The sequence below is a fragment of the Lonchura striata genome, chromosome 13, assembly GCF_050655825.1.
Source record: "Lonchura striata isolate lonStrDom1 chromosome 13, ASM5065582v1, whole genome shotgun sequence".
In the NCBI taxonomy this organism is placed as follows: domain Eukaryota; kingdom Metazoa; phylum Chordata; class Aves; order Passeriformes; family Estrildidae; genus Lonchura; species Lonchura striata.
The window spans coordinates 16,917,259-16,934,855 of NC_140715.1; the positions used below are offsets into that span (position 1 = coordinate 16,917,259).

The 17,597-nt window shown below is 42.3% G+C and overlaps 1 protein-coding gene across 4 annotated transcripts; it reads left to right on the top strand.

The window, feature by feature from the left end:
- Positions 1–3,782: 3,782 nt before the first annotated feature.
- On the top strand, positions 3,783–16,636 carry UBLCP1 (ubiquitin like domain containing CTD phosphatase 1). 4 transcript variants are annotated; one of them, XM_021530721.3, is made up of 11 exons: positions 3,783–3,895; positions 6,155–6,348; positions 7,128–7,219; positions 7,615–7,700; positions 7,789–7,904; positions 8,971–9,069; positions 10,017–10,054; positions 12,187–12,285; positions 12,735–12,851; positions 14,175–14,302; positions 15,616–16,636. In XM_021530721.3, the coding sequence occupies exons 2-11, from the start codon at positions 6,195–6,197 to the stop codon at positions 15,641–15,643; spliced, it is 957 nt and encodes a 318-aa protein (XP_021386396.1). In that variant the 5' UTR covers positions 3,783–3,895; positions 6,155–6,194; the 3' UTR covers positions 15,644–16,636. The 4 variants fall into 4 exon arrangements, with proteins under 4 accessions (XP_021386396.1, XP_021386399.1, XP_021386398.1 ...); XM_021530724.4 differs by having other exon boundaries at positions 6,158–6,348; XM_021530723.4 differs by having other exon boundaries at positions 3,783–3,838.
- Positions 16,637–17,597: the final 961 nt, after the last annotated feature.

The window sequence follows — 17,597 nt, forward strand, 5'->3', positions numbered from 1 at the left end:
AATAAAATAAAATCATTGGTCTGAATAGTGGCAGAAGAATTAACAGTTGCATTCAGGAGGTGGAAAATCATATGGTACAAGGGAACCAGCCTCTGGTATTTATATCATCTCGCAGTGCCAGCATTCACTAAATCATCCTGAAAAAGCTCCTGTAAGGAAACTACATTAATAATATTCTAACTTCCCCTTTCTGATAAAGCAGCTGAGACAGAGACTGCATTAGTAATAAGCTGAAAATGTGCTTCACTTCAAACTGGAGACATTTCCGAGTCCCTAACCCAGCTGGCAGCTCCTGAAGCATCACTGAACTCTGGGAATGCGGCGCTCGGAGCTGTGCCCAAGTGACAGTGACTCAGAATCACAGGGAGCACTCCAGTGCTGCATTTCTGGGACACAGGGATGGCAGTGGCCAGCACACCCTGCTGCCTGCTCTGCTGCACTCACTGCAGGCCAGGAGGCTGCAAACGCTTGGATGGTCTCGGACTTGCAGAGTTTGACATTCTCAGACATCACTGCCTCATCCACCTGCTTAGAACAAATTACAAACCAGAGAAAGGGGACTGGGAAAAAGCAATAAAGTATCATAGGGTATCATAAAAGGAGGCATTAGGGGGAAAGCAAAAAGCATAAAACAGACTAAGAACAAAATACACTGGTACCAAAATGTATTTTAAAGATTATTCTATTCTTACTGGAGAGTATGGGCTCTGTTCTAGATTTTTTCCAAACATGTTCAGTTTAGAAGTGGAGTAGAAGGGCTGGTGCATATTCAAGTGAGTTTTCTGGACCAAAAAGAAATTTAGAAGACAAAATAAAACTTTTAAGGAACAGCAATTTAGGAGATGAGCTCCTGGGCTTCAGTACTTATGCACAGGAGCATATTGCACAAAAGGATCAGAAATGCATGATGTGAACATGAGGCATGGGAAGGCAGCCAGCAGGCATCAATCTGACATGCAGCCACTTCTTTTAATTCACCCTGGAGCACCCCAGGATGTAGCAGTGCACATCAAGGTGAAAGGGAATGTGCATTTGCTTTCAAATTTTCCCACTGCTCTTCTTTCTTCCTTGCCTTGCTAATTTACCACAGTGCAAACCCAGAGAGCCCCACCATGAAACACTTTCCTCAGTATAAAGATTGTGCTGTTTGGACTTTGAATTGTAATTATATGGTTTTAGTCAAATTACTTTACCACTTTGCATTTAGTAACATTAGGATTGAGCACCACCATGTGTTTCACAGCTAAATAAAATGATTTATTTATCTGCACCATGTGAATCTTGTCAGGATCAGAGCATCTTCTGAGGATACAAAAACACCAGCATCAGACCAGAAATGAAACACGCATTCTTATACTTTTTCTTATCACTCCTCAAACAAAAAACAAAACCACACCCAAAACCCTACTGCCTCATTTTCAGGAGAGCTTCCCAAAGGCCAACCAGAGAAGAACAAAAACTATTTTTAACAAAATTGCAAATACAGAGATGATCACGCTGGATGTCGTCTTTGTAGCCTGAATTTTAAGCAGGCCTGGAGGGTGCATATTTTCATGACAGGGTGTGACTTTAATTACCAGTTGCAGCTTTGGAAGCTCTCCAGCACCATTGTAACATGCTGCCTCTGTGTGGAGAACAACTGTGTGTCATTCAAGCAAAAAGCAAACCCTTGGTGACGGGGATACAAGCAGAGTGACTGGTTTTATGTGGATTTAGGTGCTGTCAGAAACTAAACTTGACAAGAACAGTTGTTACAATGGCCTCCCATTTGTACCACTCCTCTAGAAACCAAAGTGGTGTTTCTACACTAAAACTTGAATACAGAACAAATGAAAGTACATATCCAGGTAGGAAATACATTAAATTAATATCCTCTCAGGAAAGAGATCGGGCTTCTACAGTTTTTGCTTATACTGCCCTTCTCCACTGAGATTCCCTAACAGCAGGAATGGCTCTTGCAAGTTCCTGGAGCCACTCTGAAGAAACTTCTACTCACTGTACAGTTGTTTACCTCTGCTCTTTTGTTCCCTTCCCTACTTATTACTAAGTTAAACAGGGAAAAATTATCTAACCTCTCAATACTGCAAGACATAAGGTAATGGAGGACTGAAACCTTCACTTCCTTCCTCACATTTAACACCACTTCTACTGACACCAAGCAAAACCAGTCTCTGTCACCTCCATGTGATTTCACATAAGAAACCACAGAATAATGTTCTTCCCTTTAAACTATTTCTGCAAAGCAGAACCACTGAGTGAAAAAGGCCAAATTCTATTTTTATGGCAAAATCTATTTTTTCCTTCTACATCTGTTGCCTAAGCACAGAACTACTGCAGCTGGAGGCAGTTCCCATGAACCCCAACAGGAGTCAAGAAGTGTCAACAGATACCACAATGTGCCTGTAGAGAGTCAGCTTTAGGAGCAGAGAGAGTTTTGAGTCATAGAATGATAGAATGGTTTGGGCTAGAAAGGACCTTAAGAGCCATTTCCTTCCAAACCCCCAGATGTGGGAAGACCCCTTCCCCTGGACCAGGCTGTTCAGAGTTCCATCCAGCCTGGCCCTGGACACTTCCAGGGATGGGAGAGACACAGCTTTTCTGCAAAACCTGATCTAGGGCCTCATCACCCTCACAAAAAATAACTTCTTGCTAATATCCAATCTAAACTCACTCTCAGTTTGAAACCAATCCCCCTTGTCCTGTCACTCCAGGCCACCGCCAAGAGCCTCTCTCCAGCTTTCCTGTCATCTCCCTTCAGGTGATGGAAGGCTGCAATTAGGTGGCCCTGAAACCTTCCCTCCTCCAGGCTGAACAATCCCAACTCTCCCAGCCTTTCCTCCCAGCAGAGCTGCTCCATCGCTCTCATCATTCTGGTGCTTCCACCGCATCCTTTCTGTGCTGGAGAAACTGCTCCAGAACTGGAGGCAGCTCTGCGGGGTCTCAGCGTGATCCCTGGGCACGGAACAACCTCCTTTCACAGCCGCCACTGTGAGCCACACTCATGCCAGCAGCTGCCCGTGCAAGCCGCCTCTCCGGGCTCCCCGGGGCTGCGGCGAGGCCGGCGCTGAGGGGCGAGGGCTCCGCGGTGCCGCGGCGTTCCCTCCGTTCTGACCCCGCCGGGAGCAGCCCCGCGGAGCTGCCGCTCCCCCGCCCGGGGCCCGACCCGCGGCATCCTCCGGTCCCGAGCGGGGTCCGACCCACGGCATCCTCCGGTCCCGAGCGGGGTCCGGCCCGCGGCATTGCCCAGTCCCGAGCGGGGTCCGACGCGCGGCATTGCCCGGTCCCGAGCGGGGTCCGACGCGCGGCATTCCCCGACGCGCGGCATCCCCCGCCCGGAGCCCGACCCGCCGCATCCCCCGGTCCCGAGCGGGGCCCGACCCACGGCATCCTCCGGTCCCGAGCGGGGCCCGACCCACGGCATCCTCCGGTCCCGAGCGGGGCCCGACCCACGGCATCCTCCGGTCCCGAGCGGGGCCCGACCCGCGGCATCCTCCGGTCCCGAGCGGGGTCCGACCCGCGGCATCGCCCGGTCCCGAGCGGGGCCCGACCCACGGCATCCTCCGGTCCCGAGCGGGGCCCGACCCGCGGCATCCTCCGGTCCCGAGCGGGGCCCGACCCGCGGCATCCTCCGGTCCCGAGCGGGGCCCGACGCGAGGCATTCCCCGCCCGGAGCCCGACCCGCCGCATCCCCCGCCCCGCCCGGCGCTGCCCGGGCCCCGCTCGGGACCGGCGGTTCCCCGCGCCGGCCCCGCGCACTTCCGGGCGCCTCCCGCTTCCGCCGCGCGCCAGTTCCGCTTCCTGCGCGGCGGAGCCGGGACGGAGCCGGTGCCGCTGCCGGGTGAGCGCCCGCTCCGCGCTGCCAGGGCGGGGCGGATCGGCGGCCCCGCACAGCCCGGTGGGTGCGGCGGGGGCCGGGGGGAGGCCGGGCCGGGCCGGGGGCGGGCGGGTGTCGCGGCCGGGCCGGTGCCCCCGCGGGGCGGGAGCGGCCCCGCAGCCCCGAGCGGGCGCTGCCGGTCGGGCCGCGCCGCTGCCGGGGCAGGCCCGGCGGGGAGGAGAGCCCCGCTGGCAGCGAGCGGCCCCAAGCCCGTCCCACACCCGTTACCGTGCTGCGGGAAGCGCGGCCCCGAGCGCTGGGCGGGCGCTCGGCTGTTGCAGGGGTTTGTGTTTGTGTTGCCCGGTGGAACTCAGAGATGGGCATGGACGTCTTCGGAATCGTCCCAGGAAAGTGGTGTAGAGCTGCAGCTCAACAGCAGAACTGGAATGCTTTCTCGGACCCGTGGCTTTGCAACCTTTTGGGTCCTGCTGGCCCAAGGGTCTTATAAAGGCTTTGAAGATGAAATTACCCAAAGCTGTGTTACCTTCAGCTCTGCACAGCACCCAGCCCCCGTGGTAGAACTTTGGAAATCCCTGTGTCTTTTTCTGCTCCCAAACCATTTTACCATTTACCTTGATTCAGACCCCTGAGGGGTCTGAATTTTATTTTACTCTATTGCCAGGGATTGTCTTGTTTCCTTACAGCATTTGTTGTGACAGCTATAAATCTGTAAGGATTGAGGGTTGTGACGTGCTCAGCTTTAGAGGGGTGATCTTTTCAATTTAGCACTGGACAGAGGCTGCTGAAGTTTTCTTACAGTTCTTGCCCTGTGCATGTCCTTGCATAATGATTTTTAGGTCTATGGTACAGGTAAGGAAACAGACAATAAATTTTCCTTTCTAACTTAGTCTAAGGATTATGAGCAGGAATAATTAATGATAATGACACTGTGTATCACCAGTGTACACCATACAGCCTTAGCCTCAGTAGAATTTCTTAGTGCTTCTAAGACCCCCTTTTCATGAGTCTTTTTCACTGTGTCATACCAGGTCCCAATCTGATTTGACATTTTTGGGGAGAAAAGAAATTAATTTCCCAGTGATACAAGTTTTCCTCTTCAATTTGTTTTCAGGGCTCTTAGAGGCAATAGTGTGGAGATGAGGTTTATAGTGTCCTTAGCAAGGAGGTTGTACCTAGACTAATTCTTTTCTGCTCTGAGCTTGGTGGCTATGCCTGAGCAGTTACAGGTTTGTTCCCCATAGCTTTTACTGTGTAAAAGAGAAAGATTTTTTCTGAGTGTGGATAATTTCTGAGAATACAAAGGCAGAGAGGAAGAAGGATCAGAGTTCTGGCTTCTGAGATATTTTAGAATTGCCAGACCTGCATTTCTTGAAGGTTGGTAATCCTAAATTTTTCATAGATCTGCTCTCTTTTTGAATACCAATCATTTGAGGACAATTTCACCATCAGTGGTGCAGAGGCCTTCTCTGCATCTCCTGACTGTCTGTAGCAGCTTTTTCATACCTTTCTATCTCCTTGATTCTATTTCTAAGCCCTAACAGAGAAATAAATGTGTTCTTCCTTTTGCATTAAGCTAAAAATCTTGGTTTTCTGCTGTGTTTCATGTAGGATTAAACTGTTAAATACAATTTGTATAAACGATGCTGTGTAAATTAAAGATAGTATAATTATGGTGATTTTGTCAGCACTGAAATGAAAGTGCAGTTCTTTGGGTGTAATTGCATTGTGTGGGTGTGTGTTTTGGCTTTGTTTTCAAATTCCTGCTTTGATATTGCTACAGTGAGATGTAACCTGGGGTGTGCATTACTGCAGGTATTGCACAGTGGAAGGGATTAGAGAAATCCAGTGCCAAAAATTGACTCTTGGGCTCAGAACTATTTTTATAGGCTTTATAAGCTAGGGATTTCATATTTGCTGTTGTGTTATTACATCTGTAAAGGCACCCATGGCTGGTTTGGTTGCATAAGTATTGCAGAGGACATTTCTGAGCTTTGCAATGGCTTTTGTGGTGCTGCAGTGCTGTGCTCGAGTGTGCAGTGCACAGGCTGTACCTGCACAGAGCACCCAGCAGATGTGAATGTGACATTGCTAAAAACATCAAAGTGGAACTCAGAGCCCCAGTTTTAACACTGCTCTTCCTCCCTTTGTTTCAGCACTTTTCCAACACATTTCTCATCTGCTCAGGGGAAACAAACAGCTCTTTGATGTCCAAGATAATAAAGAATCAAGAATGCTTTAAGTAGATGTTGTGGTTTGTCTTCTGGAAAGAGTAGTTCTCCTCTCTCTTCCTTACATGATCTTTGTGTTTCCCTCCTGCAGCAGATTTTTCAGACAGTAACACTGAACATATGCTTCAAGGATGTCTCTCTCTCTCATAATAAAATGGGGTGGACAGGAGTACACGATAACCTCGCTGTCAGAAGAAGACACAGTGTTGGACCTGAAGCAGTCTCTGAAGGGCCTCACTGGAGTGTTACCAGAGCGTCAGAAACTGCTTGGGCTTAAAATGAAGGGTAACTGTCCCTATTCACTGCTTGTTGGGGATGTGCCTGGGGTGTTTAAGGACAAACATCCCCTAATTCTAGGCAGGATGTGTGCACTAACAGAGCATCCACTTCCCAGTTGTAGCTGTGGAATGAACATGAAGACAGACACTTCATACATTACTGGATATTGTTTATTATTAGTACATCTACTGGTCATTTTTTAGTGGTTCACATTGCCCTGTCCTAGTGGGAAGAAGAATTGGGGTTCAGATAAGAAGAGTTCAGTGACTGAAAGATAATAAAATATAATACTAATTATTATAATAATAGTAATGAAAAGAGGAGAAAGAGGACTAAAACCCAAGAGAAACCAGTGCCACAATGCAGTTGCTCACCACCCACTGACCAATGCCCACCCAGTCCCTGAGCATCAATCTCTGTCTCCCAGCCAGCTCCCCCTGTTTATACTCTGGGCATGAGGTTCTGTGCTGTGGAATATCCCTTTGCCCAGTTCCCCCAGCTCCTTGTGCACCTGCTCACTGTCAGAGCACAGGAAACTCAAAAGTCCTTGATTTAGAGTAAGCACTGCTTGGCACCAACTAAACCATTGGTGTGCCATCAACATTACCCTTGTACTAAATCCAAAACACAGCTACCAAGAAGAAAATCAGCTCAAAACCAGTACATTGTATTTGGAAGATGATAACATAGCCAGTATTCTACAGGGAGCTTATTTCAATTACACATGGAATGTATTGACATTTTTCTAAAATCTCTATCTCAATTAAAAATTTTCTGCATTACAGGCAAACCTGCAGATGATGATGTTAAGCTTGGAGCCCTCAAGTTGAAACCAAATACTAAAATAATGATGATGGGCACTCGTGAAGAGAGTTTGGTAAATAATTCGCTTGTTTATTAGCTTAAACAGGAAAAAAATGCTTTGTGTCTTCTAACTGGGATTTTAAATTTTGACTATTCCAATAATCTTTTAAAAAATGATAGTACAGTAGATTTCTGTTGACATTTTTTATGTAAACTTTGCTGCAGAACTCTCAGAGCAACATACTTATGAAACTCTTGTGGTGTTCTGCACTTGAGCTACAAACCTATTATTGTGATACTCACTGACTTCTAAACCTGAACATTTTGGTAATTCTTTCCACTAGTAAAGTGAAACAATTTTGGTTAAATAGTTTTCCTGCCCTGTAATGTGCAGTAACAGAAACTTGGTATCCATTGTTATTTTCCCTCTCTGATCTTTGTTATAATTTATTACTTTTATTCCTCTAGGAAGATGTCCTTGGGCCGCCTCCGGATAACGATGATGTGGTCAATGACTTTGATATTGAAGAGGAAGTTGTGGAAGTAGAAAATAGGTTAGGAGTCCAAGCTGTTAAAACAGGTTCTTATTGACTGTAGAGCGTACCTTTTAATTAACTGTAACTTTTTACACTCTTACATCAGGGAAGAAAATCTACTAAAAATTTCCCGTAGAGTTAAAGAATACAAAGTGGAAATTCTGAATCCTCCTAGAGAAGGAAAAAAGCTGCTGGTGCTAGATGTTGATTATACACTATTTGGTGAGTTTTGATACAATTTATGGTTATTGTTTGTTTAAGAGCTCGATTTATTTGCCAGATCAGGTTTCTTGATTTTTGCTTTGCTGTGTTGTACAACATAACTTCTGCTTTGTATGATTTTGTGACCTTCTGCTCACATTTTAAAAAGCATTTTAAAACGTTGCATGTTGTTGATTTTAGTGCAGCAGCTATTTAATTGCTGCAAAAAGACATAAACAAGCAGCAATTTAATCTTCTGTCCTCAGTCTTTCCCTTGACAATTTGTATCTAGATCATCACAGTAGCAGGGCAAGATATTGTAAAATAATGATCCCATTCTGTACCTGATTGACTCTACTTTGGGGGGGGGATGTTGGAGAGCAGCTTCAAATTTTATTTACATATCATTACTAAACATTTACAAAAACACGTTTTTCTTGAAAATTCTGTCAAGCTGGGTTTTTTTTGAAAGCCAGAATTTTACTTCTGACTTAACTTTCTGGTTTGTAGATGTGCCATGGCAGCATGACTGTGAGCAGTAAATAATACCTTTCCCTTTCCTTAGCTTTCCTTTTTTATGACATTTGTTTCCAATCTGACTTTAAAATTCAACCTATTTCCAAGTTTAAATTTTTTACTGAAAGGCCTTCTGCTGGCAGATTTTGCAGCAGTTTTGGAATTGGAGCAGTAATGTTTGCATCTCTGAAATGAGCTTGATATATGCTCACACAATTAACTGGACTAGGTTTGAAGGAATCTGTTTCATATCTGGCCAGTTACTAATTTGCTAAGTGCACAGATGATTTGCCCTGTCTCTTCAAAGACATTCATCCTCAGAGATGTCTTGATTTAATTATTGCTAAGCCTTCAAGTAGCTGTGAGACCAACAGATAAATATTTCCTCTGCTTTGTCTTTCCACCTTTAAAATGGGAATAGGAGTTTGATATCAAATCATTCATGACCTTAAAGTATTTCAGTGCTCCTCTCATGAAACTCTTTGAGTCTCTGGATAGAAAGGAAAATCAGACTGGAATTTAATAACTAAAACTTTAATGCTAAATTCCTTATCTCTTATATTCTTTTTAGACCACAGGTCATGTGCTGAAACTGGGGTAGAGCTGATGAGGCCATACCTTCATGAATTCCTGACTTCTGCATATGAGGACTATGATATTGTAATTTGGTGTAAGTATTATACTCTGTGCCTAAGAATTTATTGTAAATTGTCATCCAGAGCACAGACTCCAGGTGGGAGGTTTTTATATTAGTGTGAGTCACAAGATCTGAAACAATGCAGAAGCATTTGGCTGTAATTTGCACAACTATTAGAGATATTTTAGAAAAATACCAATTCCTATGTGAAAAAGCCTCACATACTGCTCACAAGAATGGTTCTAGTAAAGCTCAGCATCACTTTACTGAGTGTTACTTTGTACAAAGAAGTGCTTGAATAACAGAACTGTATAATCAACATTAGAACACTGTTTGATAGTAATTCTACAAATAATCTCAATCCAGACAACACACAGTAAACTGTCAAATGACCCAAACTCTCCTGTCTGCAGGGGTGGTTGGTTGATCCTTTGCCTTTGCATTCTAGTTCAATTCCTGTACAACAGCTGGAGAACAGACTTTAGCCAGTGCAGGGTTCAAACTATATTAAAATCGTGTTACAAAATTAAATTCCATTTTCATAATCTTGAACAATGTTTCTCCATATTGTTAGATCAGCAGGCAATGCTGACACTTTGTCCTTTCTGGATTTTATGTATTCCTATTATTGCTTCCAGGAGGAAATCCTGCACAGGCAGTGAGGTTCCTCAAGCCAGGTGTATCCATGGTCTTACAGGCTGTGGTTCAGTAACAGCTGATCTAGAAAATGGTTTAAATATTTGCAGTGCTTCATCTAGTTGTTCATTAGAAAAGTAAGCTTTTCCAAACGAAAATAGACTTCCATGAAGGAAGACTTTCTTTAAGGCCTTAAAAGCTGCAACAAAGGTGGATCTTTCTAAAATTAAATTTTGTGTAAAAATTTGACATATTAAATGAACAAGTTCTTAGCTTCTTTTTTTTTGCCTGTCAATGACTTATTTTGATAAAGTATTCTTTCTGTTTTCTCCCTTTTGTTTCAGCTGCTACTAATATGAAATGGATTGAAGCCAAAATGAAAGTAAGTTGTTCTGAAAATATTTGTTTCTGATCTGGGTAACCCTTCATGCAGTTGTGCTCATGCTCAGCATTGTAGAGCAGGTTAGAAATAGGGGAGCTTGTGTGAATCATAACCTGAGTTGTTTCAATTTCCATAGTCACTTGAAATTATCTTTATCACAAAACTAGATTAAATCTAATTTTAGAATTCTACACAAACTATCAGCAGTAGGTGCTAATTTTAGCAGAACTAAACACAAGTCAGTACCTGCTGAAACTTGGATTCGTCATTCAGCCCTGCACAGTTGCTTTCATCTTACCTCTAATTATAGAGCTCCAGTCTTTAAATGTGATTTTTTTAAAGGAACAGACAGATGTGACATGCTGGAGTAGGTTATCAAGAGGAAACTCTTTCGATATTTATCTTTACCTCTTGCAGCTGGGGATTCAGTTGCTTCCTCTGCCTTATTAAACATCCCATAAGAGCTCTTTCACTTTCTGGTTTCTTCCCTACTAGAATCAGGTAGGGAGCCAGTTTTGAACAGCTGACCTCATGGTAAACATATTTAAAGTCAGGCTTAGGTTTAAATCTAATGAGCTTACTAAGAATTGCTGTGTGTTTGGTTGGTGGGTTGGGGTTTTTTATGTTTATAAATCAAAAGTTATTCTCATTCCAGGAAAAACCTTCCCAAATTTAAGCTTTTACTATGCACTATTTTTTCAGGTTTTCACAGAGAAAAAGACATTTTTCCATTGTTCTCTTCCTCAAAATGATTAATTGCTACAATTTTTTCTAAACAAAAATGCCTCTTAGAAATGAGAATCTTTAGTCAGAGCCATGAAGTGGAGTTAGTGTAGGTAAAATCAGTGCTGAGCCTTGCAAACATTACCTTCTTGTGGCAGTGTCACTTATTTATATTGTGTTGTCACAGTAGCGCTAGGACTCAATCTTGGAAATGGAAAACCAAAAAATGGAAAACTCAATGGAAAACCATTGTTCAAAACTGGGCTCTTTCCCCTGCACTGGTCACATTTCTGCATTTCCAGGTTGCTTTTCCAGCACTCCTCCTGGACCCTGATCCATTGAGATTCCTACCACTAGATGCCATTCGTTAAACTGATGGCACCAGGGGTGCTTCCCTCTAGGAGTTTCATTTTTGGTCAGGGAGCTGTGATTCCAGCAATAGTTGGCATTAAAGTTTCTGTTTTAAAGTACAAAGCAGGAACAGCATTTAGAAGAAGGGAGTATTAGACAAGCAGAATTAATCTCTCAGTTACCACCCTTTTATGCCTGAAACTGAAACATTCTGGAACAGCTGGTTCTGTCAGTGTAACAGGATACCAGCCCAGGTAGGTAGAGCATTTCATTTGCAAGACTGCATATTTAAATAAAAGCAAATCAGTTAAGTGTGGCTGCATAGTTGCAAGAGAGCTGCTGCAGTTGGTATTTTCTCCCTGTTACACAGATTTGGGTATTGCTGCTGTTTCACACACCAGAAATTGTCAGCAATATCTGTATGGTACCATATCAGCAGATTTTACTGTTACTTTTCAGCTTTGGAAAGGATTTGAAATGGAAATTATGCTCCCTCATCTAGTCTTAAGTTCTTTATTTCTAAAAAGGATGTTTTACTTAGAGTATTTCAGGAATTACCAAATCTTCAAAGTGCAAATTGACACTGACATTGGTTATCTTGGAAGTGTGCAGGAGGGAACAGTGACTGTGAGATGTTCCTGGGTATTCCGTCTTAGGCTGGGCTGTGATTTGTGCAAATCACTGTCAGGAGCAAAGAGCAGCCAGAACACAATTGCTGTAAAGTTAAGTTGAGGTGTGGAGAACTTGTGAGAGGTTGTGCATGAAGGTATGAGCAAAACCTCTGTATTTTGCCTTCTCTGCAAAGTTGCTTTGATTTTCTGCTAGCATCAGCTGTTCAGTTCCTGATATTAAATACTAAAAATAAATCCCTGTGTGCACTTTTATGATCCTCATTATATAACAAATGTCAATTTTCCCAGGTATCTATTTTTAGTGTGCCTCTGGTAAACCTCCACAGCTCACCCCATGACAAACAATGTACTATAATTGTGATTCCAGTTGTTGAACAGTAAAACTGTCATAATTAGAAGCTTTAATCATAAATCTTTGTGATGCAGGAGCTTGGAGTGAGTACCAATGCAAACTACAAGATAACTTTCATGCTGGACAGTGCTGCCATGATAACGGTGCACACTCCTCGGAGAGGACTAATAGATGTAAGTACCAATTTTACTCCTAATCTTTTCCTACATTCAGCTGGCATTTTATCACACCCCTTTAAAATACTTGACAAAAAAAAGTTCCTCAGGAATTTTCATTCAATAAACTGCAAGAATCTTGGAACCACGGATTTTTTTCTCCTGGAAGTCTCTATTTTTTGAGTAGCATCTGTAGATGTCACAGCTTTCAAATCAAACAGCAGGTAACTCTTGCAAGAAAACTTAGTGTCAACAGAAGTTTCTCTTGCTCTATCCTTAGTGTGAGGGGTATTTATGTTATATTATTTCACATCTTCCTTTGTTAAAGCCAAACTACCTGCTAATGGTAAAGCAAAAGAATACAAGTGTTCATTCAAGTTAGGATTCAGGTTCCTATAGATGGCATTTTCATCTCCTGCATGTGATCAGATTTACCTCAGATATCTTGTATTGTGTTGTGTTTGCAGGTGAAGCCTCTTGGTGTTATCTGGGGAAAGTTTTCAGAATATTACAGCAAAAAAAATACTATTATGTTTGATGATATTGGCCGAAACTTCCTGATGAACCCACAGAATGGACTCAAGGTAATGTAAGCTGGAATTTTCATTTCCTGCTACTTTCTCCTGATACTTCAAAGGAGTACTTTCTCCTACTTCTTTGCTGTAGCATAAAGAAAGAATATTCTTAACTAACAAAGATGCATGTTTTGTTAAACCTCTTAATTCACAGTGCCGTTTGTCTGCTTGGTATTTCCTTAATAGTAGTATTAAATAAACCTTGTGTCACTATTAAGTGAGTTTTTAAGAGATTACCAAAATCAATGAAATTGTTATTTCTGCTGAAGTTATAGCTGCAAGCTGTAATCAAGCTGGACATTACTGACAGGCACCATTGAAAATGTGATGTTCAATCTCCAGAGTGGTCATATTCAAAAAAAAGGCAACAAGTGGCTGTACTTCATGATAGTATGACAGGATAATCACAAGTATTCTATATGAGAAATAATTAGTACCTTGAGCCATTTTGACTACAGAACAGCAAATATTTCATCATTTTATACAGCTGTCAACCAGTGTGTCCTCTGTTCTTACTGCTCATTCTGAATAAGAGTGCAGCTTAAATTTCTACATACATGTGATGGTAGAACAGTGTTGTGCTAAAACAACCTGCATAAATCTCTCTAAAAAAGAAAAAGATGTTTTCAAATGCAGAAGTTCAAGATGGTATCCCTTTGAAAGTATCCATGATGAGAAGAGAACAGCAGTTGATGAGATCTAGCAAAATGATCTTAACTGGAAGGAGAATCAGGAACAGCAAAGATCTTGCTGGGAGGGGATGATCCAGAGCTCTAGCTCAGGATTGGAAAAATGTTTGTCAAAGTGTTGTTAACAGCTGCAGACAAGAGCATTGAATCACTAAAACAAGGCCCAGGTATAATGTATTCCAAGCTTTGCTTCTGATGTCTCTTTTCACAACAGCTCTGGTTGTAGTCAAAGGCTTTTTTGCTGAAAAAAAGCATCTGGTTCCAATGATACCACACAACACAGAATGCTAAGCTGAAAACCCCTCCTGTAAAAATCTCTGTGAAATTATATTAGAAAATGTGGCAGTCCATTCCAGATCATTTTATCAGTCTGTCTAGGAGGGGAAGGCTTAAAGAAGTGCGAGAGAAAAGACTTTTTTTCTGATTGGTGCAAGGTAAAAACCCCTCAGTCCAGTTTGCATGAACAGGACAAATTGGATCTGACCACTACTGAAAAAGGGTTTTTTTTCTCTTACCTGTGAAAAGTAATAACTTGTCATAGTACTGAAAATATATTTTAGTCAGATGGTAAGCGATAGAGAATCTAAAGCACTTTTTCTTTCTGTGAGCAAATGGTTATACCCAGTTTATTTCTTTTGTGTAGATAAGGCCTTTTATGAAAGCACATTTAAATCGGGATAAAGACAAGGAGCTGCTAAAGCTCACCCAATACCTCAAAGAAATAGCAAAATTAGATGACTTTTTGGAGCTGAATCACAAACATTGGGAAAGGTAAGAAAAAAGGCAAAATTCTTGCTTCCTTCTGTCCCTGACCTCAGTGTTTCGCTCGAGGTTTTCTCTACAAACACCAGAAACAATGGAACTGATGAACTTTATAACTTATAGTTATAAAGGTCCTTTAGTTTGAGAAGAATTTTAATAGGGCTGTAGTGTTGGGACAGCTTCCCTAAAATGATTTTCACAAGTTGCATCTGTGTTTTCCTACTTCTTCAATATTCAGCACTGCTAATTATTCATCCTAAAAGGAAAATAATTTTGAAGGAACATGGTCCCTGGAAACCTCTTTCATTCCACCCCAGCACAGTTAGACTGTGGGTTCAGATCCCAAATCCCTTGTTTTAAGGTAATTTTTCTAGAAGCTTCTTGAAAGCTTTGTTGTGTTAGTGCAGTTCTCAGGCACATCCAGGTTGGGTGGTATTGCAGGATTCATCAGCTCCAAGGTACTGTCTTGCAAACAAAGAGTTTTCCAAATGCTCAGGGCACCAGTTAGCATCCTAATTCTAGCTAGAAAGTGATTAACTGAAGGATTTCAGCAAAATTATTCTTGGTTTTATGCAACAGCCAGAGGCTTCAATGCTTGTGAAGAAAAACTGCTGGAAAACCACTCCTTTGTTGTTTAAAAAATGCCTTACAGACTTGATAAAATTTTCTTTTCTGAATAGAGCAGAAAGTGAAACATTAAACCTTAAAAGCAGTGAAGTTCACTGGATATTTCACACTGTCAGTGAAATTGGTTGGATTCTTTCTCCTGGAGTATTTGCAAAGCCTTTGCTGTCACACCACATAGGCAGACTGCTTCAGCTCGGGTGCTAAGAGAGCTGTGAGATCAGAATACACAAGCAGTTCAGAGTCACTCACATTCTCCAGAGAAGCTGCTGGAGGGCTGTTCTTTTCAGGTTATGCTGCATCAGTTCATTAAAGTCCTGAATTTATTTGAAGGAGTGCCATTACTAATAGGCCTTTTCATCTTAAAGGATATAAAAGCCACTTATCCAACTGATGTAATTTTCCATCCTCTTGGAATGAAACAGGTTTCCATTTCCTTCCTCCCTTTTGTTTAAAAAGCCTGATAGAGTCTAACTAAAATATGACTTTGAATTACCACAAGATAACGTATCATGGAATTGAAAAATGTTGAAATTAAATAAAAATCCTAAGTGGTATTGATTGCATTTCTAATTTTTGGTTTTCAGTAGGAGGATTTCTGGTGAGAAAAGAAAGCAGAGTCATACTTTGATCTTAAGATCTCAGGTATATTTGTGGCCACCTCTTACTTGGTGAAAAACTACTTTTGTTTCTTTCAGGTATCTTTCAAAGAAGCAAGGACAATAACACTAATAAAACTGTGTGGCACTGAATTGAAGGGAACATCACTAAGATCATTGGACTTTTCCTTGCTTTTGTGCTAGAGTATAATAGTGCTGGACACTGGACCCAATGCCAGAACGACTGCTAAACTTGGTCTTCCAGCTGGTTGGTTGTGGGTTTTTTAAAAGATCACAGCAATAAGCTCAAAAGTGGGAGAAACAAGTCAGTTGCTTTTTCTTGCATTCAGTTCTGGTGTTACTTCTCAAAATACTTTCCTCTCCTTTGCTGCTGAAGTATAACCATAACCATCAAAGACCAAAACCATTCTGAGACTAGAAAAAAAATATTTAGACCAAAAAAGGTGATTGAAAAGCCAACCTTGGCAGTGTATGAATTGTATAAGTCCTCTCTTCCCTCCATCTTTAGAAACAGTCTCCCTCTCCCATTCCAGTATTTAAGTCTATAAATTACAAGTTGTCTAAGTTTGGTATGTATTAGTATGTCAGTGTTTCTCTGTGCAAGACAGTAAGATGGGAAAGTACCACCTCTGTGGCCAGTTTACCCCAGTGTGTGAACTTGTTCTATAAAGCAGTGTTTACTGGAAAACAAAAGACTGAAGTTTGAAGGAGAGAAACCCACTGTTATTTGATCAGTGAAAAGCAGTCTGCCTGAAAAATCCCCATATCTCAGATAAAGGGTTTAAACCTCAGATGGGAAAGTCACATTCCTAACAAAGCGTGAATAAAACCCTTGTTCTCTTCTAGCTAAATCTTGTCAAAGTGCAAACACTGTGTTTAAATACAATATTCAGCCATACTGTTCTTAAAATATCATTTACTTGCGCTGCTTATGCCTGCACTATAGAAGTGTGATGTGACTGCTGTTTGGCATTTCCAACACTTGTGCATTATGCAGTTCATGGATTTGAAAGAAGACTGACCCTTTCAAATAAAAAATGGTATATATTGTTCTTAAGGAACTATAGCAGTTGTGTAAATAATAAATACCTTTTTCATACTTTGTGTCCTGTGCTGCCTTCAGAGGAACTATCAGTAATATTAATTTTAGGGGTGGTTGGAGGATTTGTTTGGATCCCAGAGACACTGGGTTTGCATCAGGAGTTGAGTAAGAGCTGGTATGTGTCTCTGTGGATTAGGGCAGTGGTGCAGCACCAGGCTGGCCAGGAAAGGAGCCCTGACAGCACATGTCAGGCTGTCAGGCCAGCAGCACAAAGGAGCTGCTGGGATGAGCACACGAGGCTCCAGCTCAGTGACCTGTCAGAAAACATCCAGGTCCTTGTTCAGGGCTCTGTGTGCTTTAGGGCCAACCCCAGCTGCCTTTGACAGAGCAAACCAGAAACCTGATGCATAAAAGTGGTGCTTTAGGTAAGGATGGGGGGTGAAGAGCTGCAGTTTTGTCTTCTAGAGCTGATTTCTGATCAAGGAGCTGCCTGACCCCTGTACAGACAGCACAGGCAGAATCCCTGAGCTTACAGCAGTGATCCTTTCCTGGAAAAGCTGCAGCACCAGAGATCATGGAGTGTGGGACTGCAGTATGGTGCACTGGAATTCCTTTGAGTTTGAGCAGTGGAAAGAAGTCAAGGCATTGCAATTAAATCAGCTGTGGAGTTTGTGCAGGGCAGAGAGAGAAAACCAATCCAAGGAATGTATTTAAACATGTGCATGTATTTTTTTCTTCAAAGTTGGCCTACAAACAGAAGGTTACAGTGAATGATCAATGCTAATTTCTTTTGCTTTATACAAGAAAAGTTTAAAAAATCAATCTTGATTGTATTTCAGTGATGTGGGGGTTTTGTCCCAGAATTTGAGAGTATTCACTGATCTGAAGGTGATGTGCACTCCCCTTTCAAATATTTTATAAGCTGAGCTGGAACATGCAAGTATGATCTCAATGTGATGGTAACACAGAGCTCTTGCTGTCAAGTTATGTCTTTTATGACTAATATTTTACCATATTT

What these genes read in the sequence shown, in the direction of transcription:
- UBLCP1 (XM_021530721.3), top strand. Translation starts at nt 6,195, where the DNA reads ATGTCTCTCTCTCTCATAATAAAATGGGGTGGACAGGAGTACACGATA. An exon ending in GTTGTGGAAGTAGAAAATAG is followed by an intron (nt 7,701 to 7,788) that starts GTTAGGAGTCCA and finishes CTCTTACATCAG; the next exon opens with GGAAGAAAATCTACTAAAAA. An exon ending in GGATTGAAGCCAAAATGAAA is followed by an intron (nt 10,055 to 12,186) that starts GTAAGTTGTTCT and finishes TTTGTGATGCAG; the next exon opens with GAGCTTGGAGTGAGTACCAA.